This window comes from Triticum urartu, chromosome 2A, assembly GCF_056163025.1.
Source record: "Triticum urartu cultivar PI428250 chromosome 2A, HENAU_Tu73, whole genome shotgun sequence".
In the NCBI taxonomy this organism is placed as follows: Eukaryota; Viridiplantae; Streptophyta; class Magnoliopsida; order Poales; family Poaceae; genus Triticum; species Triticum urartu.
Genome location: NC_141874.1, coordinates 692727600 through 692751060, shown reverse-complemented (window position 1 = coordinate 692751060; position 23461 = coordinate 692727600). Strand labels below are relative to the sequence as shown.

The 23461-nt window shown below is 47.4% G+C and overlaps 2 protein-coding genes and 2 pseudogenes across 3 annotated transcripts; 3 read left to right on the top strand and 1 right to left on the bottom strand.

Annotated features, from left to right (window-relative positions):
• The first annotated feature begins 8339 nt into the window (after window positions 1-8339).
• Window positions 8340-9461, top strand: LOC147986805 (BTB/POZ and MATH domain-containing protein 2-like). The gene has a single exon (XM_087542165.1). The coding sequence runs from the start codon at window positions 8340-8342 to the stop codon at window positions 9459-9461; it is 1122 nt and encodes a 373-aa protein (XP_087398291.1).
• A 2795-nt stretch (window positions 9462-12256) lies between these two features.
• On the top strand, window positions 12257-12730 carry LOC125537931 (BTB/POZ and MATH domain-containing protein 2 pseudogene; annotated as a pseudogene).
• Window positions 12731-13436: 706 nt separating this feature from the next.
• Window positions 13437-14009, bottom strand: LOC147986804 (uncharacterized). Its single transcript, XM_087542164.1, has one exon. It carries the CDS (start codon window positions 14007-14009, stop codon window positions 13437-13439), a length of 573 nt encoding a protein of 190 aa, XP_087398290.1.
• Window positions 14010-16474: 2465 nt separating this feature from the next.
• LOC125539784 (BTB/POZ and MATH domain-containing protein 1-like) lies at window positions 16475-23347 on the top strand (annotated as a pseudogene). The gene is made up of 2 exons (XR_015617424.1): window positions 16475-17591; window positions 18059-23347. The product of XR_015617424.1 is annotated as a BTB/POZ and MATH domain-containing protein 1-like (transcript).
• Window positions 23348-23461: the final 114 nt, after the last annotated feature.

Sequence of the window (23461 nt, the reverse complement as noted above, 5' to 3'; positions counted from 1 at the left end):
TACGGTCGTTGCTCAAAAAAAAAGGCTACTGTATTTGTATAGGTGTTGGAGGGGTCTATTCCGTATTGGAGTCCTTGACTACGGATAAAAAAAGGAGTCCTTGAAAGAGGACAGGCACCATAGTTGGCGCTGTTTGAGGATGCTGAATGATATACCGCACCAAGCATGGATGTGCCTTGGAGATTTCAATGAGACACTTTTTGGTACAGAACATTTCAGCAGGGCTGCGAGACCGGAAGTGCAAATGCTAGCCTTTCGGGAAGCATTGGAAGATTGTTCCCTGCCAGGACCTGGGGTTCTCAGGGGTACCATACACATGGGATAATAAACAAGGGGGCGGGGGGGGGGGGGGGGGGGGGGGGGGCGATGAATGTAAAAGCCCGTCTTGATCGTGGTGTAGCGAACGAGGAGTTCCTACAAAGGTTCGATCTTGTGCGTGTTCGCCACATTAGTGCGGTGGAATCGGATCACTGCTTCGTGTTGGTGGAGTCACAACAAGTGTAACCACGTCGGGGACCGAAACTGTTTCGTTATGAAGATGTTTGGCAGTCCCACGCTGAGTACGATAACTTTGTTGCTGAGGCGTGGAGGAGGAATCGTGCCGGTCAGGGGCTTGCAGGTATCCAGGATACCCTGCAGAAACTCCAAGGCAAGCTTGGAGCGTGGGGTGCCCGGGAGTTTGGGTGTCTCGCCAAAAAGGTAAAGAAACTACAATCCAGACTTGAAACCTTGAGGAAGCAGTCTATTGGCAGAGGACCGAATGATGAAAAAAAGGCCACGGTGCTGCAGCTCCGTGAGGCTTTGAGGCAAGAGGAAATATGGATGAAACAACGCTCGCATGTGCCATGGCTCCGGAAAGGTGATCGTAACACAGCTTATTACCATGCACAAGCGGCGCAGCGCAAACGTTTGAACAGAATTTCCAATCTTCGTCGGGCGGACGAAACAGTGTGTGCATCCGAACAGGAGGATATGGTGGAAGTGCAGTCGTTTTATCAGAATTTGTACTCCTCACAAGGCTATAACGATATGAACGAGCTGCTGCAGTTTGTCCCCGAGCGCGTAACGGGTGACATGAATATGTTGCTTGATAAACCCTATGAACCGGAGGAGGTCCGTGCAGCCCTCTTTCAAATGTCACCTTCGAAGGCTCCGGGAATTGATGGGTTTACGGCGGGTTTCTTTCAACGACACTGGAATATTCTTCAACAAGATCTAGTTCCAGCCATCTTGGGTTTTCTTAATGGTGGCGAGCTGCCTTTGGGGTTTAACGACACATCGATCACACTCATACCAAAGGTACGCAACCCCAATGTATCGCTCAATTCCGACCCATATCATTATGTTCGGTTCCCTACAAGATTGGGGCGAAGATGATTACTAATCGTTTAAAAGAGTTTATGGACACAGTGGTTGGAGAAGAACAAAGTGTGTTTGTTCCCGGGAGATTGATTACTGATAATGTGGTGGTAGCCTTTGAGAGCGTCCACACAATGAGACGAAAGAAGAAGGGGAAGAATTACTCATGTGCTGTCAAGTTAGATATGATGAAGGCCTATGACTGAGTCGAATGGCTTTACCTCGAGGCAATCATGACTAAGCTTGGTTTCAGCAGGAGTTTTGTTTCCCTCATAATGAAGTGTGTTTCTTTGGTTCAGTTTACAATCAGAGTTAATGGAGAGCTTTTGCCATACTTTACTCCCTCATGTGGTTTGAGACAAGGTGATCCAGTATCTCCTTTTCTCTTCTTGTTATGTGCAGAAGGCCTTACATCTTTGTTGAACTCCTATGGCTACCCGCGTATCGACAGAGGCATCCGAGTGTCATTGCGGGCACCGTGGGTGAGCCATTTGTTATTTGCCGATGATAGCCTCATCTTCATCAGTGCAACGCAGGAGAGCGTGATCTGGCTGAATGAAATCTTGGTTATCTATGCTTCATGCTCAGGTCAGTCGGTTAATAGAGATAAAAGTGCAGTTTTCTTTTCGCCAAATACCCCAGTGGGCCGGCGACATGATCTCAAACTGCTACTAGGCATCCAAGTGGAGGCTTTCAGCGATCGTTACCTTGGACTACCAACAGCGGTTGGGAGGATCTCCAGTGGTACGTTTGATCACATTGGGGAGCGATCGAGGGGTAAAATGAATGGTTGGGCAGAGAGACTTCTAGCTTGCGTTGGGAGAGAAACACTTATCAAGTCCGTTATCCAAGCAATCCCAATGTTCAGTATGAGTTGCTTCCTTCTTTCAAATAAGGTATGCAAAAGTTTGACGGCTAGCATGGCTAAATTCTGGTGGAGTGGATCCCTTGACCGACGTTCGATGCATTGGTTGGCATGGGATAAACTTGCATCTCCAAAAGCTCGAGGGGGTATGGGCTTCCGCGACATGAAATTGTTCAACCTGGCGCTGCTCGGGAAGCACGGTTGGAGGTTCATTACCAATCCGGATTCATTATGCGCCAGGGTTATAAAGGGCCGGTATTTTCCCGATGGGAATTTCCTGGTGGCCACGGTGCCGAAGACGGCGTCTGCCATTTGGCGAGCGATTGTCGCAGGCAGGAAGGCGCTCGATGTTGGTCTAATCAAGAGGGTTGGTGACGGGAATACTATCTCCATTTGGCATGACAAATGGATCCCAGGTTTAGATACACTATCCCCTATGATTGTACCCGGAGGAACGACGCTGGAAACAGTGGACCAACTAATTGATACAGACAATTGGTCATGGCGTCGGGAACTAATCCGTGATGTGTTTGCTGCACCCGACGCGGATGCGATACTCAATATTCCACTACGCAGTGGTGGCGGTGATGATTTTTTTGCTTGGGCCCATGAAAGAAGCGGCATCTATTCTGTCAAGTCGGCGTACCGTTCTCTTGTGAATCAAAAAGAGCGTATTGCTCTAGAGGAAGGGACGGTTACCGGAACCTCACAGACTGAAGAGCAGATGTGGAAGTCGTTATGGAAGCTCAAGGTTTTGCCGAAGGTGCGTGTTTTCTAGTGGAGCGTCGTCCGTGGTATCCTTCCTGATGAATGCACTCTGAGGTACCGCCATATCAAACTCATCAGTCGATGTAATGTTTGTCATGCGATGGATGAAGATTTAATGCACGCTCTAGTGCATTGCTCTCATGCCAAGTTGTTCTGGGAGCAGGCGTTTGCAATGTTCGATCTCCGTCGGCCACGATTGCACCCGGATACATGGGCCCGTGATATAATCTATGATGGGCGTTTTTCTGATTTGGAAAGGTCTCAGATGATCTCAGTGATGTGGGCTATTTGGCACTCTAGAAATAGAGTTACTCATGATGATGATCAACTTGATCCAGTTACATCAGTTAAGAGGATTCGAGAGGACCTGGCGTTACTCGATATTCCTCTTCCACATGCTTCGGTGCTGCCAGGTTTTGGATGGACACCTCCCGAGGAGGGGGTGATCAAGATAAACACTGATGCGGCTGTGAATTTGGACTCCAATAAGGTTGAAGCGGGAGGTGTAGCACGTTCCACCACGGCCTTGTTGGGAGCTTGGAGTAAACCCTATCCGGGGTTATCAGATCCGTTCATTGGAGAGACCATGGCTTTGCGCGATGGAGTTATTTTTGCTAGCCTACGCGGTTTCTCACATGTGATCATGGAAACAGACTGCCTGGAGATAGTCAATCTCTGGAATACTCATCATAACAGCCTTTCTGTTGTGGCTCCTTTACTTTTAGAAATTGGAGAGCTAGCTTCCTCTTTTTCTTCTTTCGTTGTTCAACATGTAATAAGATCAGCCAACGTACCGGCCCACCTTTGTGCTAAACATGTAAGCACACTGTTGGTCACCGAGAGTTGGATTGGTTCGAGACCGTCCTTCCTACTCACCAGCCTTTTGGCGGATGATGCTAGGAGTGCCTTTTGTTTGAGTGAAAAATGATCGACTGATCTTTGTATTGATAGAGTAGCTATTTATATGAGTACAAGGGATGCAAGTAGAAGGCGTCTTTACATGAATCGTCATAGGCTAGAAGTCACGACGGTTGAGGAAAGGAGACGCGTCGGTTTCTATAGAGAACCGCACGCACTATTAGACAAGAGGAGATTTTCCCTCTAATTAATATATGCTAATTAATCACAACACTCCCCCTAATCTACGCTTGTCCATGTAGAATCGTCATATGATCATCAGGTAGAATCGTCATTTCGAAAGATTGTCTAGGCTGCATCATCATCTCAAAAAGGATTCTTCTCCGGCAATTCTTCATTAACATTCTTGATGAGAACCTGAAACATAAAACTCACAGAGAGAAAGAAATGTAATATGATAGTTCAAACAGGTACAGTTCAGGGAGACACTCCCCCTGATTCTTGCAAGTCCCGAAGTCGTCGCATACCAATTCCATGAACATATTTTTGGAATGTAGAATTTGGTAGAGACTTGGTAAATAAATCAGCAAGATTTTCACATGATTTAATTTGCAAGATATTTATTTCCCCACTTTTCTGAAGTTCATGCGGGAAAAACCACTTAGGAGAAATATGCTTAGTGATATTACTCTTGATGTATCATGTTTGCATCTGTGCAACACAAGCCGCATTATCTTCGTAGATAATGGTAGGTGATTCTATTGAACCAATTCCACATGACTGTTGTATGTGGTTTATCATTCTGCGAAGCCACACACATTCGCGTGATGCCTCAAATAGTGAAATAATTTCAGAATGATTGGTAGATGTTGCCACCAAAGTCTGTTTAGAAGACTTCCATGATATGGCAGTTCCACCATGTAGGAACACAAAGCCGGACTGCGATCTGGCATTATGGGGATCAGATAAATAGCTAGCATCGGCGTATCCAATCATATCAGAGTCCTGATTTCTCCGGAACTGAAAGAATAGGCCAAGATCCTTTGTGCCTTGGAGATATCGAAAGATATTCTTAACTCCGGACCAATGGCGTTTGGTGGGAGCTGCGCTATGTCTAGCAAGTAGATTCACTGCAAATGCGAGGTCAGGTCTCGTGCAATTTGCAAGATACGTGAGCGCTCCAACGGCACTAAGATATGGAACCTCATGTCCCAATATTTCTTCTCCATCGTCCCTTGGCCTGAACGGATCTTTCTCTACGTCTAGAGAGCGAACCACCATGGGAGTTTTAGATGGGTAGGATATGTCCATATTGAATTTCTCCAATATTTTCTGGATATAAGCAGCTTGGTATACCATGATTCCTGAGGGAAGGTGCTCAAATTGAATACCTAAGCAAAATTTGGTTTTACCCAAATCCTTCATCTCAAATTCCATCTTTAGGTGATTGCATGCCTCATCAATGTCATGTATGTTGCCAATTATGTTGAGGTCATCGAAGTACACGGAAATGATGCAAAATCCTGTAGAGGACTTTTTGATAAAGACACATGGGCAATCACTACTATTGGAGTAGCCTTTTTGTAGAAGGAACTCACTAAGTCGGTTGTACCACATCCGTCCCGACTGTCTTAAGCCATATATTGACTTATTAAGTTTTACACAATACATGTTGCGTTTTGCGCTTGTATTCGGGATAGAGATTCCATCAGGAACCTTCATATACATGTCCGAATCTAGTGACCCGTAAAGATATGCGGTCACAACATCCATCAACTGCATAGATAGACGGTTTTGCACTGCCAAAGATATAAGATATCGGAAAGTGGTTCCACTCATTACAGGAAAATATGTCTCATTGAAATCAATGCCGGGTCTCTGCGTGAACCCTTGTGCTACGAGCCTTGCTTTGTATCTCACCACCTCATTGTTCTCATTCCGTTTCCGGAGAAAACCCCATTTGTATCCGACGGGGAAAACATTGGGAGGTGTCGGTATTGCTTCAGTGAATACCTTTCTTTTATTAAGCGAGGCAACTTCTGCTTGTATTGCGTCCTTCCATTTAGGCCAGTCGGAACGCTTTTGGCACTCAACGATGGTCTTTGGATCATGATCTGTGAGAAGGATATCTGCAATTTTTTCAGCAAAATAAATGTCGACAGTCGTAGACTTATGATCAAAAGATTCTCCAGAATTGATATAGTTGATGGAAATTTTCTGCACTCCTAGTGACTCTTCATGATTTCCCAATACACATGAGTCTGGGTGTTCCGATGGCCCAGCCAGTGTGTGCAAACTGAAGTTGGGTTGTGGAGGTTGGCCTTCCACTGGGTGTATACTACCCATAAGGTGTTTGTCAACGTTGAGCTGACTTGCATTTACTGGCTCCGAGGTTTTTCTCCTCGATTTCCTTTGTTGCTTGCTGGAAGCTTGTTCTAGGTCAGAGACCGTACTACTCCCCTCTTTTTAGGAACAGGGAGTTGAGTGGTTTTTATTGGTACCTCCACTCTTTTGGGCGCATTTCTGGCCGGGTTTAAGGACTTTGTAACACCTTTTAGATCAGTAAATGAATCTGGCAGGTTATTTGCAAGATGTTGCAAATTAATGATTTTTCGAACTTGGAGTTCGGTCTCTTGTGTACGTGGATCAGAGGACGAAATGGGTTAAGCATTCCAATCAATTTCCGGACATTCTTTCTGGTACTTGAAGTCTCCCCCTAATGCTAGAAAGTGTTCCTCATTAAATATACAATCAGCGTGATGGGCTGTGAACAGGTCCCCAGTAAGGGGTTCCAGGTACTTAATAATCGACGGTGATTTGTACCCTACATAGATCCCCAATTTCCTATGTGGGCCCATGGATGTCCGCTGTGGTGGTGAGATCGGGATGTATGCAGCACATCCGAACTTACGCAGATGGGAAATGCTAGGAGGATTTCCACGTACCAATTGCAGAGGGGAAGTACTGTGATATGCAGTAGGCCTCAATTGTATCAAGTCAGCAGCGTGTAGAACCGCATGAACCCAACAAGAGGTTGGCAAGCTGCAATTCATTAACAAAGGTCTTGCAATGAGTTTAATCCTTTTAATCAATGATTCAGCCAAACCATTTTGTGTATGGACATATGGAACGGAATGCTGAACTTCAATCCCGAGGGCCATGCAATAATCATTGAAAGCACGTGAGGAGAATTCTGCAGCGTTGTCCATGCGAATTGTCTTAATTCGACTTTCTGGATAATGGGCTTGTAACTTAATGACTTGCCTCATTATCTTGGCAAATGCATGGTTTCGTGTGGACAGAAGACACACGTGTGATGTAGATGCATCAATTAGAACCATGAAATACCGGAAAGGTCCAGATAATGGTTGGATGGGACCACAAATGTCTCCTTGAATACGTTCAAGAAACCGAAGTGGTTCAGCTTGTATTTTGAGGTGAGAGGGTCTCAAAATTAGCTTTCCCGTGGCACAAGATGTGCACACAAAGTCTGAAGATTGAGGAAATTTTGACTCAAGCAAATTATGACCAATGAAATTGCTAGTAATTTTTCTCATCATCCCGATCCTGGGATGGCCTAGGCGATCATGCCAGGTTTGAAATGCGTCAACATTTTAAAAAAATTATTTTGTATGCAACATGTTCTACGGGTTTGATGTACGTATAGTACAAACCAGACGATAGAGAAGGAATTTTTTTATGTACCTGCTTGCCATATCCATGATCTTTGGTGAAGAGTAGATACTCCTCTTTGTTGTCTTCATGGGTTTCAATGTGAAATCCATTTTTACGGATATCTCGATAACTGATTAGGGTATGTGATGAGTCGGGATACAACAAAGCATCCTCAATTGTCACTTGTGTACCACCTGGGAGGGTAAATATGGCACGTCCAGTGCCAACGATTACCGTATCGCGTCCAGCGATAGTTAGAATATCTCCATTCATCTTTTTCAGAGTTTGAAAATATTTCATCTCCCTCAGTATGGAGTTTGTGGTTGCACTATCCACAAGGCATAATTCCTCTTCCATCGGATTGTTACCGTAGAGAACGTTGGCGAGGCCTTCGTGTGCTCTCGGCAGAGCGTGCGTGATAACGTGTTTGAGTGAAAAATGATCGACTGATCTTTGTATTGATAGAGTAGCTATTTATATGAGTACAAAGGACGCAAGTAGAAGGCGTCTTTACATGAATTGTCATAGGCTAGAAGTCACGACGGTTGAGAAAAAGAGACGCGTCGGTTGCTATAGAGAACCACACGCACTATTAGACAAGAGGAGATTTTCCTTCTAATTAATATATGCTAATTAATCACAACACCTTTGTTGAATAAAAGCTCTCGGATTGGATTGCAAAAAAAAAGGAGTCCTTGACTAGATCCGATTTGTTCTGCCTATCCACGTTCTTCTCTTAAATATGCAAACTCTCTCTGTTCAAGGCCGCAGACCAACTCCCGTGACCCGTCTCCCTTTTCTTGGCACCGTTGCCATGGCCAACCGCTGGAACTTGTTAGGGAAGAGGGTGCGGGTGCCCGAGATCACATCGTCGAGATGCATCCCGGAGAGCACCGTCACTGGGACTCTCAGCTTCGAGGTGGCAGCTGCTCATTACCCCAATCTCGAAGCCATGGGCGTGGACGAGTGCGCTAGATCAGACGTCTACAGCTTCGGCGGCTACGATTGGGGCATCGATTTGTACCCGTACGGGTGGTGGGACGCCAACCAGGCCAGCAATGCCATGGCCTACTTGTGGTTTCTCAGCCCTGCCGGGCCTGTGCATACCAAGTACACGCTGAGCGTGCTGGGTAACGAGGGAGAGGAACCGGTAGCCAGCTTCGGCGTGTTTGAGGGACTCTTTTCTCCGGTGGAACCCAACAACTGCTGGGGCACAGAGCTGAAACCGCTGTCCGAGCTCGGGGACGGCGGCTTCACGTTACAGTACGTCCTCACCATCATCAACGTCGAGTCCCGGCCGATGGAGCTGCCCGGCCACCTCGAGCGCATGCTGGAGAACGGAAGACGCGCGGACGTCCGGTTTCGGGTGCGCGGCCGAAACTTCCGCGCGCACAGCTCTATCCTGGCCGAGCGGTCGCCCGTCTTCGAAGCTCAGCTCTTTGGCCCCATGGCGGAGAAGGACATGCGGCGCATAAAGGTTGTCGGCATGAGGCCGGTCATCTTCAAGATGATGCTTCGCTATATCTATACGGACTCACTGCCGTCATGCAACGACCAAGGCGGCCGCAGCGCTGCGGTGATGCAGCGTTTGCTTGTCGCGGCGGACAGGTACGGGCTGGACAGGCTGAAGCTCATGTGCGAGGAAGAGCTGTGCCGGAGGATCGACGCACAGACCATCATGTCCATGCACGCGCTCGCAAATCGGCACCATTGTCATCGGCTCAAGCATGCATGCCTCCAGTTTCTTACGTGGTCGCCGGAAGTCCTAGGCACCGTCCTTGAGAGTAGCGGGTTCAACGAGCTCTGCATGACAAATTACCGACCATTGCCTCTGGAGGGGGATCATGTCCCGGGGACAAATAAGCGTAGCCATCCAGAGGAAGAAACTGATCCAGGCCAGAAATTAAAGACGGACCGCAGTTTCTTAGGAAGTTGATATTCCCTCCGTCCGAAAATACTTGTCGGAGAAATGGATATATCTAGATATATTTTAGTTCTAAATACATTCATTTTTATTCTTTTCTGTAATAAGTATTTCCAGACAGAGGGAGTACTACGTATGTTTTCCTTTTGAGTTGCAAATACTTATATTTTGCATGAGCTATTGCCGCATTGACTGATGAGGTCATGTTTTTAAGACCACAATTTTTTTATATGTATAATAAAGACCCTTGAACATCAAGAGTCCTTTGCGCCACGGAGAAGATCGATCGGCCCCAAAGGACCCTTGAACATCAAACTTTTTTTTTGCGTGAAAACTTCCAATCTATTCATTTCCAATCATGGCAGTACAACGAACATCAGAAATAAAAATTACATCCAGATCCATAGACCATCTAGCCACGACTACAAGCACTGAAGCGAGCCGAAGGCACGCCACCGTCATCGCTCCTCCCTTGACGGAGCCGGGCACAACTTATTGTCGTAGACAATCGGGGAATCGTAGTGCTAAGACCCTAAAGGACCAAAGCACCAGAACAACAATCACATGAAATGTAGCAGACCCCACTGTTACAAACCGGCTGTAAAAAAAACTTGGCTGGTACTATAGCGGGTGAAAGAGTGAAACATTGTTGTACCAGAGCAATTTATCAGGGCTGACAGAACAAATCGCGTCTTCTCCCCTGCCCCCGCGTCGCCTTAGGCGACACGGGGGCGAGATCTGCCGCCGGCCCAAAGGCCTCCTCCCACGTCCTCTCTCCCCTGCCGCCACCAGAGGCCACGCCCGTAGCCTGGCCGATGATGGCGGCGACGCACGGAACTGCGAGTTCCCGGCGGCGTGGAGCGGCGGGTTCCCGGCGGCGAGTGTGACAGCGCGATACTGTGGCAGAGGAGCCCCTGTGGGTTTCGGCTAAATGGGTTTCGGCTGGCCGGCGGATCTGGTGAGCGTCTATAGGCGGGCATGGTGGGCCTGACGACGCCGGCCTAGGCACCATGGTGGCGCCATGGCCGGTCAGGCGGCGGCGGCCTGGATTCTCCGTCCAGTCCTCGGCAGTGATGGTGACGGTTCGTGTACAAGTTGCTTGATGGAGGTCCTCTGTTCTGATCCGGGTGAAAACCTGGCCAAGGCCGGCGGTGACGGCGCTGGTATGCGGTGTTTCCTTCTTGAAGGCATCGCCAAGGAGAAGTTCAAGACATCTATCTACTACCTCCTGGGGAAACCCTAAATCAGTAGATCGGATGACGACGGCGCATTGGTGTCGTTTCCTCCTTTGGGGCGTCATTCTTGGAGGCGTACACGGGATCGAGGGACCAGTGGGTGGATTTCTTGGTGGAGTGGTGCTTCATCCTACACATTGATGTGGCGCAGTGGAGACTCAACGCCCGATGTACGAAGATGGACTAGCGCAGGAGGACGACGTTGTCTGGCATCGTGGTGGCATCGATGGCAGAGAGACCTGGCACAGTAGATGCAACAGTACAACTCTGAAGATGGATTGGTGGCAGGTAGCTGCGGCGGCCCCATACCCAGCAGGCGTCCTAGTTGAGAAGTGTGACGGACTGGTGGGTGACCCATACTCGGCAGGCGTCCTGGTTGGGATCTTAGGTCTTAGATGTTAGGTTTGGCTGTGAGGTCTGTTTGGTATTAGGCTCAGACTATCAGCATCCCTACATCAACTGGATAGGAGTAGCGACAGATGTTGCATAGGCGGTGGCTTTAGGCTTACTTTTGTATGACTTTGTAAGGTCTTGTTGAATTTTTAATAAAGTGGTTGCATGCATCGTCCAGATGCAGAGGCAGGGGGTCCTCCTCCATTTCAAAAAAAAAAATCGTTGCTCCAGTCCAATTGCAGCCTCTTTACGGACCTCTTTGAAGTATTTTTTTTCAAGTAGAATATGTTTCCAAAATTTCATTGTAATTCTTAGTCATAGGAGTTATATTTTTTTTTTGATTTTAGATCTAAATCAGTGTATCTGTAATTGTTACGAGTATAAATAAAATTGCATGTGTTTCTAAAAAAAAGCAAGAGGAATCCAATTGTGCGGGCGGGGTCAATCGGATGGGGCACGCGGCGGCCGGTCGACCGGCGCCTAGTGCTGTCCATTGTGTATAGACCCTGGCTAATGACCTTCCTACCACGAGTATTTGGGTGACCATACAAAACCTACAGTTTTGGCTCTTTACGGTGCCTACCAGACCGATATCGTATAGGAGTCCTTGGGTTGATTAATTCCATATAATCTGTTCTTCCTTTCCAAGTTATTTATTTGGCTCGATCGTGTTTGCCCGTGATCCGTCGTCGATCGTCTACCTTCGCCGTGGGTAAAAGCTCGACCACGGCAGTGGTGCGTGTACGGGAGACCATGTCGTCAAGCAGCTTCAAGGAGCACACGGACACACTCAGTTTGGAGGTGTCCGACTACCTGCAGGTTAAGGACATGGGCGTCGGCGAGTTCGTTAGCTCGCGCGTCTTCCCGGTCGGTGGCTACGAGTGGGAGATGAGGTTCTACCCAGGCGGAAAAGACTGGCACTGTGCCGGCAACGCCTCCGCGTACGTGTTCTGCCGCAGCCAAGTGAAGGACGTGAGCACCCGGTTCACGTTGAGCATGCTGCACACCAAGGGCCAGGTGCAGGTAGCAAGCTTCGACCCGAGGAAGCGCGTCTTCTCTCCAAAAGCAACGAGATACGACGAGTGGGGCCACCCCAAATTCGTGGAGAGGGCCAAGCTGGAATCGCTGTCGCAGCTCGGGGACGGCTGCTTCACGATACTGTGCGTCGTCACCGTCGTCATGGACGAGCCACCGCCTCTGGAGCTGCACAGCCACCTCGAGCGCATGCTCGAGGACGGGAGGGGCGCCGACGTGACGTTCAGCGTGGCCAACCAGGAGTTCCGCGCTCACAGTTTTCTCCTGGCGGCGCGATCGCCGGTCTTTGCGGCGCAGCTATTTGACCTAATGGAGGGTGTGCGGCGAGTGGAGATCGTGGACGTGGAGCCTGCCATATTCAAGATGATGCTTCACTACATCTACACGGAGTCGCTGCCACCGTACGACGATCAAGGCGGAAACAACATCAGGGTGATGCAGCATTTACTGGTGGCAGCAAATAGGTACGGCCTAGAAAGGTTGAAGCTGGTATGCGAAGAAGAACTGTGCAAAAGAATCGACTCAGAGACCATCACAACCATGTCGGCGTTGGCAGATCAGCACCGGTGCAAACGCCTCAAAGTTGCATGCACGGAGTTCAAATCATCGACCAAGTAATGGCTGCCCGTCTTGGCGACCGATTGATAAGTTTCTTGGAGCATGCAGTTCATCACAAGTGTCTTCACATATGGTGCTTTGCAGGGGGGGATTCAAGGACCAAAGTAGTAGTCGAGAGGATAAAATTGATTAGAAAGACACCTACAGAATGTTAAATGTTAATTGTTCTTTTGCATAACAATAATTTTGTGAGGAGGTGTTCTTTGAAATAAATGTTGTACCAGATATTTCTAAACCACAAATGTTGAAACACCAACTTCAGCACCATATCTGAAAGGACATGAACCACATAGACGCGTTTGGTTCGTCCTCAGGTAATGTCTTCGGTTAAGGTATTGGGAAGCTCCGGTTCCCTTTTCTTCTTTACGAATACGTGATGTGTTTAGTTTGGCCGCCCCACTCCCGCTTTCCTAATCAGCCTCGATTTGGGTGTTTTCGAGTTTGTGAACCTCCGTATCGGAAGACACTGCTACGAAATACGTTCTTGGCGTACCAAATGTTGGGTGCCGTTTCAGAAAGCGTAGTAATGGGAAACTGTCGCCATTCTTTCAAAACAAACGCGTCGATAGCCCCTGTAGAAAGACTCGAGGAAAACAAATTTAAAAGTAATAAAGGTATATGTATGATTATTTCTTTTCTGGAAAAACATGTATTATTATTTATTAGGTATTAAAGACTTTTTTGCGGGAAAGGAACTTTTCATTAATCAACCATGATGGTTACATTCAGAGTCCACAATGCTAGCTATCTCCATAGGCGAGTTCCGAAGCCAGCACGCCGTGCATTGCTGCGAACGGCCCATACAAGCAAGAGTATGACTCGCCATGTTCGTGTGCCTACTGATCTTAGCTAGACTAATGTTTCTTTCTAGAGTCAGCAGAATGCTTCTGATCCCATTAATACGAAATGCATGCCTCGAACGGTCCGTACCTTTAAATTGCACCACCTTCAACAACTCAGCACAATCGGTCTCAACAATCAATGGTAGGTCAGACCAGTGGAGGGCAAGCCGAAGTCCTTCTTCCATCGCCGTCATTTCAGTTTCTAGGGGGTCACCGCAATTGAAGAGCACCCTTGTCGCTGCGAAGATCACAACACCTTCATGATCCCGCAAGAGCATACCAGCTCCAGCCGTTCCATCTTCCTTCAGAAAAGAACCATCAATGTTCAGTTTTGCATGACCTGCTGGAGGAGCCTCCCAGCATGGAGTGTGTGTTACTTCAGGTATGTTCACCTGGAGACTGCTTGAGAAGTTGATCATCTGCTTGCCCTTTGTCATGTCGGCCTTCGGATGTTGCTAATGGCCAGCAGGGACGTGATATAGCTAGTAAGAAATCTGCGCGAAGCCTCAATCGGGACTGGTGTTTTGTGGTGAGTAACCTCATTTCTAGCATACCAAATTCGCCACATAATCATCAGAGACGCCAGCCGCTGGACGTCAGAGAGTTTCTCCAACAGGCGAAAGATCCAGTCAGGCTCGGCATCGCGCAGGACAGCAGTAGATGGAAGATCCCACTGTTCACGCATAGCTTCCCAAAATGCCACTGCGTGGTGTACATCCTCCGTTGCATGACCACACATCAAGCATGGAAGGTCGTTTTCCATATGTCTATGATGCTTGGTGGCTTGCGTTGCAAGGGACTCACGAGCTGCAAGCCATGCAAAAACACGAACTTTCGCTGGAGCTGCGTTCTTCCATATCAGGTCCCAAACCGGCCGTCGTCTGTCCGGCCGTGTGCTTGAAGCACCCAAATCTTAAAAGACCTTAAAGCTCTATTACTCCTACGATCGTCTAGTTGTTGGAAGAAAAAACTTTTGCCGTGATGACTTTATTTATAATAAAGTCCAGCATCTGCCTTCTCTATTAAAAAAAAATCCAAAACTTGATCTTGATCGAGGGTTTTTTATTTCTGTCAGGCAAAAGTCCATAATATGCGGGCGATGCTAGGCGTCGGTGCGCCGGCCGAACGCTTCGGCCGGTCGCACCCTAGCCGTCAGATCGGCCCGTCCCGAACCGTTGGATCCTTATCCAACCAGATCGTCGTCTTCCTCTCGTGAACCCCATCTCGACGGCCGCCCCGCGTCCCCCCTCGTCGCCGCTCCTCCCTCGCCTGCCCTCCTCGTCCCTGGTCGCCGTCCTCACTAGCCGTCTTTCCCGGCCGCCCTGGTCGCCGGTCGTCCCGGTCCCAGTCCTCGGCGACCATCCTCTTCACCAGCTTCGTCCCATGCAAATAGCAAATCCCTGCGGTTGTAGCTTCCATGGCCACCGTTGCAGCTCCGGTGGCGACGACTGGAGCTCACCGGCGTGCTCATCGGTGTGCTCGCCGGCGCTCATCCCCCGCTTGCGAACAAAAAAAATCGAGCGCCCAGGGAGATGCCCAGTGCTGCAAACTACAACGAAAAAAAGCTACAACTAGCGATAGGAAAAGCTTCAACCGGCTACGAAAAAAGATTCAACCAGTATACGACTGGAGTTATGGATGACCAAGAAAAGTTACAACCGGTGACAGAAAAAGCTTCATCTAGCGATGAAAAAAGCTTCATCCGACTATAAAAAAAGTTTCAACCATGGAAACGAAGGCATGGATGAAAAGTTACAACCAGTGACAGAAAAAGCTTCATCTAGCGATGAAAAAAGCTTCATCTGACTATAAAAAAAGTTTCAACCGTGGAAACGAAGGCATGGACGAAAAGTTACAACCGATGACAGAAAAAGCTTCATCTAGCGATGAAAAAAGATTCATCCGACTATAAAAAAAGTTTCAGCCGTGGAAACGAAGCCATGGACGAAAAAGGAAAAGTTGCAACCGACAGTTATAAAAGTTACAACCGCATTGAAAAAAGTTTCAAACTTCTTATCTCAGCTGCGACCCCGTGATGACAATGACGCCGTTTTGCTGCAAGCGTAGTAGATTTTTGCTACCACCGGCGATTGAATTTGCTACAACCAGTTTCAGCAAAAAAATCGCTATGGGGGTGTAGTCTGCCATGGCTGGTTGTAGCTCCGGCGTGGCCAGGTCCGGTGAGGTAGGCAGAGCTCCGATGCTGCGAGGTAGCGCGTCGCTGTGGTAGCACCCCGTCGCCCCCAGTTGCAGCATCTCCCGTGGTCGCCGGCGAGATGGGATGGTCACCGCGCAAAGCCATGGAAGCTTCGAGCGGGGAGGGGAGGCGTGGTGCTGCGACCGGGGGGTGAGGGGGGGAGGGGGAAGGGATGGGGTGGAGGGGCAGAAGAAGAGGGCGGCGCGCGCCCCGGCGAGCTGCGCGAGATGTGGGGGAGCTGCGATGAAGGAGACGCGAGGAAGAGGGAGACCGGCCCAATGTTCCGCCGGTGCCCCGGCCCCAAACGTTTCCCATAATATACACCTCAATACTCCTCAATGCATGGTCAGGTGTGTTTGGAACTTCCATGTTTATTTTGGGAGTACCAATACTCCTTCATTTTTGGTTTGGAAATATCTGGTACAAAATTTAAGCTGAGTAAAGGTCAAAATAAATATACGCCGATGCCCTTGACCTTTACGCTGGACCTACAGTTTTGGCTCTTTATACGGTTCCCTACGACTCTACGAGTCCAGTCGATCAGAGTCCTTGATTTCTTTCCATGATTTGGTCTTCCTATTCAAGTAGTTTACATCTATACTACTATTAAAAAAGCAAACATAATTTCCCAACAGACACGCCATAAAATGTATACAGAATCACCAAAAACGTTGGATTAATCCAACTAAATCATATCTAACAATCCATATTACATTAGGGGTCTGTCACACAAATGAACGATGCAGATTAAATGTTCTGCCAGCAGACGCTCCTCCTTCGTCCTCAATTAATGGGATAGGGGATTTCTATCCCGTAATCTTCTCTCTCCCTCACAACACGCCGTCTCTCCTCCTCTTGCCCCACCGACGCGAGAGCAGATCGCCGCCACCGCCCACCGCTCCTCCTCTGCTGGCTGCTGCCCCATGGACGCGAGCGTGGATCGACGTCGCCGTTGTCCGCTCCTCTTCTGCTACTGCTCGGACGCGAACACAAAACTCAGTCGCCGCCGTCCGCTCCTCCTCGCCTCAAGGATGCGAGCACATGCCGCCGTCCGCCGGTTGCCGCTCTCCTCTGCCGCCTCATGGATGCAAGCGAGGGTCTCCGGCACCATCGTCCGCTCCACCTCTGCTGCCCCACGGACATGAGCGTGGGGCACCGTGGCCGCCTGCCGTTCTCCTCTGCTGACCCAGGTCCGTGCGACAGCCCCGTCGATCCCCTTTGGGCGCATTCCGTTCGTTTTGCTGCCGATTTTCGTGGGGAGCATATGTTTGGGGGGAGCGTTCGTCGGATGCCTATTCAGTGGCTCTGTTGCTGACGGAATTGGTCTTTTCAGCTCTGTGCGCCACTCTTCAGCTCATAAGATCAGAAGTAACAGACTGATTGAACTTATATCCTTATGAACGTACAGAAACTGATGGTTAACTATATTTGTTAGTGCACACCAAATGTTTGATATTTGTTCTATGTGACTATTACAGAACTTTTGGGTTATACAGAGGATACAAGAGGGTTGTTTCACAGCTGATTCAGCATCTTCTTCAAGGTTACATCTCCCCTGTACTGATTTACTATCTTTTCAGTTCATATTTATTAGTGGCCAAAGATTCATGCTTGCTCCCAAGTTCTGTTGATAGAGATGTAAGACTTTTTCTTTTGTTAACATGAATTTAGTTGATTGTTAACAGATTTGTCTGTAAGGTTTGAGGCCGCATTTAACGGACTGAACATTTTTTCTTTCTGAACTATGATCTTATGGGAAGTAGCGAGAGTGCGGGACTATGATTTGGCTATGGAGGCGTCACCTAACAATTCTGCATTCCAGGTATAGTTTCTGATCCTGATGGCTAAAAATATATATTTCTACAGTTCTTAATACAGTAATATCTAACGACATTTGTATGAAATTAATGTTGTTGTGATTAAATTCCATGTGTAAGAGGATCAGTTAGCGCGCTACAATAAGAGCTCATGATCAGTTAACGCACTAGAATAAAACATGGAGTAAAGATGCTGGAAAAAAATGCATTCCTCGGTCATATGGTTACACATGCGTTGCATGTGCATGGTTACTATGTGCTCACGAAATTCATGATTGAAAATCCTAATTCGGATGGAGCAAAGTTTCTACAAACTTTATAGATACCGGTGTTTAACTTTTATATTAGGCAAAATGAGCTCCTTTGCGAAACTGGTCGTACAATTCATTCTTCAGAAGTGCATTTGTAATAAAGAATTCCAATTTCTTGATTTTCAGTAAACTGATTGGGCCTCCCTTCCCATTTTTTCCAGAATCACCTCGCTTCCCATTTTTAGATACGGAGCTCTACAACAGAATTCCAGTTTGTTCCTCTATCATTTATGTTACAACTTGTTGTTGATTCTTTTACATTTCTTTGGTAACTTTAAGTGAAAGGCAACCTACAATCGAGCAGCGATTTACCAAAGAGCAGTTTAGAGTTTTCTCTTTCTTTTGTACATTGTTGTTGTGCATAATTTGTTCTGTTATAGAGCTTTGTTAGAAAAGCTGATTTAACGCATTGTTCGGCTTTAGATTACTGCACCTTATGGTTGTGAGTGGATTTAAGAGTTAACATGATACAATATCTTTTTGAAAGATGATAGATTATCTCGACACAAGCAGGTGTCATTTTTTGGCAGCATCCACGATTTCAGTGCACATGATTTACTACTGAAATACTCATGACTTACTATTTGGCTATACATTTTTACAGTATTTTCTAGGTGTACTGAAATTTCTGAAATGGAGTTGTATATCTTGTTTCTTAAATTTGCATGAACCAGGATTGTATGGGAATTAGTGTCGGTATATGCACAAGTTGCTGTATGTCCGGTTGTAAATGGGCTACAAAGAAATCAGCTTTAAGATCCTTTAGAACTGACATGCAGACCATGTTACGTTTTTGTCATACATATAGTTGTAAGCTTTTCATTTGGTCTCAAATTTAAATGAAGCTGACCATTTTCAGTCCTTTTTTTGGGGTTGTCCACACAGGACATACAGTACACGAGTCATACATACAGTTTTGAATCTTCTACTAGCTGGAAAAATTGAATGAATGCTAATTGGTTTTCAGTCGATCGTGAAATAGATATATTCCCTGATGAAACTGAAACCTTTACCCTTTCTAAATGTAAACTTGTGCCATTAATGCCGTATTGTTCTTTGGGTCTGTTTTTTCTCACAAACTCATAACATGCTAGGAGAAGAATCATGTAGGCAGATGAATGTAAATTATGAAGCATCTTAGCACCGTTTTTGTATTTATTAGTGTCCCTGAAAGCTTATGCATCTTACAACCACACCTGACACCACCTACCTTATCTCTCGTGTTCCTCATGCCGCCACCTTTCTCTATGGCCTCCTCCCCACTGCCGGCCGCCGAGTCAACATCATCTTCGGGCCGCCCATCGGCTGCATCTTTTCCATGGCTGTAGCCTATCAAAAATAGGAGCAATCCCATTGTTGGTACAGAGCCTGAAGATTCTTTGCCTTTGTTTGAACTGGTTCAGTTTTGCCTTTCATATGCTATCTATTTGATTGGTCCATGTAGATTTAGGCAACATGAGACGAGCCGATGATATATAATGGTAGATACGATGCTCTATGCTGCAAGTGTTTGATGTCTTGGTGATGGCAGGTTTTGCGAGTAATTGACATGTTTTTTTAGTAGAGGATAATTAGAGATATAAAGTTCCAACTCAGATGTTGGGAAATTTAAAAGTGGACTCTTTGATTTTGAGTAATTCTAAGAGAATACATCTTATCGTTCAGGTATCCTTTTTTTAGTAATGCTAAGAGCATACATGATACATCTCATCATCCTTGATAGCTGATAGCCGATGACATGAGCGAGTGGGGGACAGGCCCCTTTAGCTACTGCAATAAGGTAGTGCATACTGTTGGAACCCCTTTCACGATTCCCACTCCACCGGCTGCACCGAGTCTTTAGGAGCGATCCGCAACGGCCGTAGCACTCCGCACGATCCTCATGCTTATCATGATTAGATAGGGCTCAATCGTTGGACATGCATGTATATAAACCCATGTAATCGCTCAATGTGAATACACGAGAGTTCTGACTCACTTGTCTTCTCATACAAATGGGTTACTCATATTCCGTTGTTAGACGAGCTAGCCGCAAGAAGTAGGTTCAGCATTCGGCTCCATTTGATTTACATTCAGATCATCTTGCTGCAACACCATTACTTTTCTTGATAGCAAACAACTATTTTCAGTAATCATATATATAGCTTGTATTTGGTTTGTTTATTTTATTATACCATAGATATCATGATAAACTTTTAATCGCTTAATGAGAATGTTTTGTTCACTCAAAATTGAGTGCCTGATAGTCTGATTAGATTGTGTATGTGAAAAATATGCAACAGGAATATGCAGCTGCACCTAAAAAATGACATTGTTTCCTTGGGGTGTAGACAAAATATACAGCTGCACTTTACCACAAGATGGTTACTATGGTACTTTCTGGGGATGTGTATAGAGGAATCCCCCATGTATTTAGGTTGTTTGCATAACTATTACTCTTCTCTAATTTCTGACTTGGTGATAATTCAAAACATACATTCTGTTTTGAAATAAAAAGATAGGACCAAAATTGTGTTGTGCTCTATCAACAGAACTATGCTCTCCTAAACCTGAATGAACCAGACGTGGAAAGACATCTGAGTTTCAGTTGTGGTGTTTCAACATGAGTTTAGAGCGTTAATGCTCTGGTGATGTGAGGAGGTGAAGCTGTATGCTACCAGATCGCAGATATTTCTTGGTACATATGCATTTAAAGAAAAGATGGGTGTGTGTGTGACTGTGATAGATGGTTCTACTGGTATCTTATTGGATATATACAAGAAGTGTTGGTAAGGAAATCAAAATACAAGATACAAGAGAATGCTGCAACAGCCAAGGTTCCAAAGTATATTGAAGGTGCTCGCAAGCTTCCTTGGACTGGTTCTTACATAAATGCTTCTGAATGTCATCTCTCCTACATGGTGCTGGTTAATGCCTTCTTTTGTATGCAAACTACATGGAGGGCATACAACCTATACCTCATAGTAACGAGGTAATAGAAGCTGGCAGTACAATTATCATGTATCTGCGTGAGTCTGGAAGGTAGATACGTTGTTCCGCAAGACAGACGTCAACTTTTTAAGTGGCATCATAGTGGGCCCAGAACTTGTTGATGAAGCCAATGATAGGTTGATTGTAGTGATAGGGCATTAGACGTAATGCTAGATGTAACCCTAGACAGTCAACTGTCCAGTCTTTAATCACTTTTGTTTTGGAGCATTTTTGTTTTCTTGTCATAGGGTTATACGTGCGTTGCACGTGCACGCTTACTAGTCTCTCCAAAAGAAAACTCCCTTCAGGTTGTTTTCCGCGTGAATGCGTTCTGGCCTACCTTCTCCATGGCAGGAGAGCGCCTACCTGAGAAGATAACGTCGTCGACGATCTTCGCAGAAACCACCGCGACTCTATCTCTCGAGGTGACCAACTACCTGCAGCTCACGGGCATGGGCGTCAGCAAGTTCGTTTCTTCCCGGCCTTCAGAATCGGCGGCTACGACTGGCGCATCGACTTCTTCCCGGACGGAGAAAACGAGGACTGTGCCGGCAACGCCTCAGCGTTCCTGACCTATCTTGGCCAAGACGTGGACGTGAGCACCAAGTTCGGGATGAGAATGCTGGAGAAGAAGGGCCGGTCACCGCCGGTAGCAAGCTTCGACGTGTCGAAGCGCGTCTTCTCTTCGGGGCCATACAAGGACGATAGCTGGGGCCACTACAAATTCGTGGACAAGGCCAAGCTGGAATCGCTGTCGCAGCTCGGGGACGGCTGCTTCACGGTACTGTGCGACGTGACCGTCACACACGATTCGCTGCCGGTGGAGCTGCCTTTCCACCTCGGACGCGTGCTCAGAGACGGGAGAGGCACGGACGTTACGTTCCACGTGGGCCGTCGGAAGTTCCACGCTCACAGTCCCGTCCTCGCCGCACGGTCGCCCGTCTTCGAAGCTCAGCTCTATGGCCCCATGGCGGACAAGGACATGGGGCGCGTCAAGATCGTCGGCGTGAAGCCTTTCATCTTTGAGACGATGCTTCACTACATCTACACGGACTTCCTACCGCCATGCCCCGATGAAGGAGGAGGCTATAGCACAGCGGCCATGCAACATTTACTGGTCGCGGCTGATAGGTATGGGCTTGACAGACTGAAACTTATATGCGAGGAAGAGTTGTGCAAAAGAATCGATGCGGAGACCATCGCAACCATGTCGATGCTGGCAGATCAGCACCACTGCAAGCGACTCAAGGATGCATGCCTAGAGTTGTTTCCGGCTGCCGCACGTGGGCGTCCTCGAGGTAAACGTGTCAAGTCAACCACACCCATCGTCGGCACCAAGCTCCGTCGTGGTCTAAGAAGTGACACCAAGCTCCTCGTGTTCTTAGAAGTGACAAGGAAGGATATGTTGAGATGGCGCTCCCCTGAACCTCTTCTAGCTAGGCGTAAGAAATCCGATGTGCTCACGGCGAGTGCAATTGTTTCAGCGGAGCTCACGGAGGGAGGAGCATCCTCTTCGCCAACCCCTTAGTGCTCGTGTCTTTTCTCAGTCTGTCGTTTCAGTTCAGGGTATGGCGTCGTCGTCGGTCATAGATCTGTTTTGAAGAACGTTTCCCTGTTGGTCTGAATGTCAATTTCAAATGGCCTGCGCCTAGAAATAAGATTGAAGAAAGTGCCCTCTCGGTCGTGTGTTTGCAATAGACTAGGAAAAGTGTTTTGATTGCTCGTTAATTTGCAAATTTGTATTCGTTTGATCATTTTCCTTGTGTTTCTGTGTTGTTGCCGCGCCCCTTCTCCCTCACTCACCGGAGCTCTACCTCTATCTCTCTCTCTGCACTCGAGGAAGAACTGAACTGGAGGAAGAAGAAGTTCACAGGGACACAAGTATTTTCCGGCGCACGTACACCACCCACCGCACGAACGGCGTTCTCTTTTTTCCTGAGCACGAACTCAGTCCAGCTGCTTCAGCAATACACAGAGGGATAGGGGAGCCTTATACGCCTACGCACATACGCCAGGCCGTGCCCACGGACGATGCGACCACTCCCATCACGGGCGACGCGGTCACACCTCCTGGCTCCTCGCCAACCAGCTCACACACGCACGCGCGCACGTACACGTGCTGCTACACACACACACACACGCACGCGCGCACGTACACGTGCTGCTACACACACACACACGCACGCACACTTGCCACTGACTGGGCGCGGCCACGGACTCGCATCCAGCACACTCACCGCACACGCACGCACCCGTACACTAGCTGGACTAAGCCTAGACACAAGTCAGACTAACCCAAGATACCAGTCGGACTATGCCCAGACTATGGCCAAGCCATACAATAGTCGGACACAACCCAGACTATGGTCAGACAAGTGCCCCGCCGTGGCTTATTTGCTAACAGTCTGGTGGGCTTTTTGTTCGATGGAACATCAGGGTTCTCTCTGGTCGTATTATATCGCGGAAAACTTTTGGCATTTTGATTGATGTTACATGTATTGCTTTGTCAGATGTCAAAACATGGGTAAAACGTTTAGGCCCCTCATAGTGGGAGAGTAATATAAGTAGTACTAACATGCATGCTACATAAGCAA